The 1,769-nt window shown below is 41.0% G+C and overlaps 1 protein-coding gene across 1 annotated transcript; it reads right to left on the bottom strand.

The window, feature by feature from the left end:
* Positions 1 to 533: 533 nt before the first annotated feature.
* On the bottom strand, positions 534 to 1,373 carry LOC105857261 (small ribosomal subunit protein eS6). The gene has a single exon (XM_076007537.1). The coding sequence runs from the start codon at positions 1,327 to 1,329 to the stop codon at positions 580 to 582; it is 750 nt and encodes a 249-aa protein (XP_075863652.1). The 5' UTR covers positions 1,330 to 1,373; the 3' UTR covers positions 534 to 579.
* Between the last annotated feature and the right edge of the window lie 396 nt (positions 1,374 to 1,769).

The following is a 1,769-nucleotide window of genomic DNA, read 5'->3' as shown; positions in this document are numbered from 1 at the left end:
AACTGAAGATGTGGTGGAAATAGCAAGAGAAGTAGAATTAGAAGTGGAGCCTGAAGATGAGGCTCTATTGCCATAATCTCATGATAAAACTTGAACAGATGAGGAGTTACTTCTTATAGATGAGCAAAGAAAGTGGTTTCTTGAGATGGAATCTACTCCTGGTGAAGATGCTGTGAACACTGTTGAAATGACAACAAAGGATTTAGAACACGACATAAACTTGGTGGATAAAGGGTTTGAAAATATTGACTCCAATTTTGGAAGAAGTGCTATTGTGGGGTAGAATGCTATCAAACAGCATTGCGTGCTACAGAGAACTCTTCCGTAAAAGGAAGAGTCAATCCATGTAGCAGACTTCATTGTAGTTTTATTTTAAGAAATTGCCACAGTCAACCCAACCCTCAGCAACCACCACCCTGATCAGTCAACAACTTATCAGCATTGAGGCAAGATGCTCCACGGGCAATAAGATGAAAATTCCCTAAAGGCTCAGATGATTTTTAGCATTTTTTAGCAATGAAGTATTTTTTTTTTTTTTTTTAGGATATGGTCTTATTTATTATTTAACTCAAAAAAATCTTATTTTTGGCTCGACTCAGACTTAGAAGTAGATGCTCTCAGAGAGGACAGCCTACGTCTCTTGGCAATCTGTTCCTGGCGCTTTTCTTTGGCCTCCTTCATTCTCTTAGCCAAAAGTTTAGCATATTCTGCAGCCTCTTCCTTATTTTTCTTAGTGCGCTGCTTCTTCAGAGCAATACGCCGGCGTTTATGTTGCAGGACACGTGGAGTTACGAGTCGCTGAATCTTGGGTGCTTTGGTCCTAGGTTTCTTACCTTCTTTGTTTAAGGGCTTCCTCACAACATACTGGCGAACATCATCTTCTTTAGACAGATTGAAGAGTTTGCGGATTCTGCTAGCTCTTTTGGGCCCCAGACGACGAGGTACTGTAGTATCAGTCAGTCCAGGGATATCCTTCTCCCCTTTTTTTACAATAACCAAGTTGAGAACACTCAGGTTGGCATCCACAATACAACCACGAACAGATTTGCGCTTTCTTTCTCCAGTTCTCCTTGGTCTGTAACAGGAATGCCCCTTACTCAGTAGCAGGCGAACGCGTCCATGGGTCAAGACACCCTGCTTCATGGGGAAACCTTGCTTGTCGTTCCCACCACTGATTCGGACCACATAACCCTTCCATTCTTCACCCAGAGCGTCGGCAGCAACTTCCGTGGCCATACGCTTCTCATAGAAAGTACGAAGTTTGCGTTCATCGTCCACTTCAATGAGTTTCTGGCAGCCAGTGGCTGGGAAGGAGATATTCAGCTTCATCGTGAAGCAGCTGATTGCCTCCGAGGCGCCACGAAAAAGAGCAATGAAGTATTTTTAATTAAGCTATGTACATTGTGTTTTTTTTTTCAGACATGATGCTATTGCACACCTAATGGACTGCAGTATAGTGTAAAACGAAACTTTTATATGCCCTGGGAAACCAAAAAATTTGTATGACTCACTTTATTGCAATCTTAGCTTTATTGCAATGGTCTAGAACCAAACCCACAATATCTCTGAGATATGCCTGTATGTCTCAAGTTTAAGAACAAATGACTCATTTTTAAAATCAAAATGAAAAGATAATCTGATACACAGTCCGCAAGTACAGACAGATCTGTTCTGTGCAAGATACAATTATATCTTGCACAGAACAGATTCCAGTTGTATTGTGGTACTGCAAGCTTCTATTGTAAGAATATTTCTCATCCTTATTCAAA

This window comes from Microcebus murinus, chromosome 10 (assembly GCF_040939455.1).
Source record: "Microcebus murinus isolate Inina chromosome 10, M.murinus_Inina_mat1.0, whole genome shotgun sequence".
Lineage (NCBI taxonomy): Eukaryota > Metazoa > Chordata > Mammalia > Primates > Cheirogaleidae > Microcebus > Microcebus murinus.
This window is presented reverse-complemented; position numbering and strand designations above follow the sequence as displayed.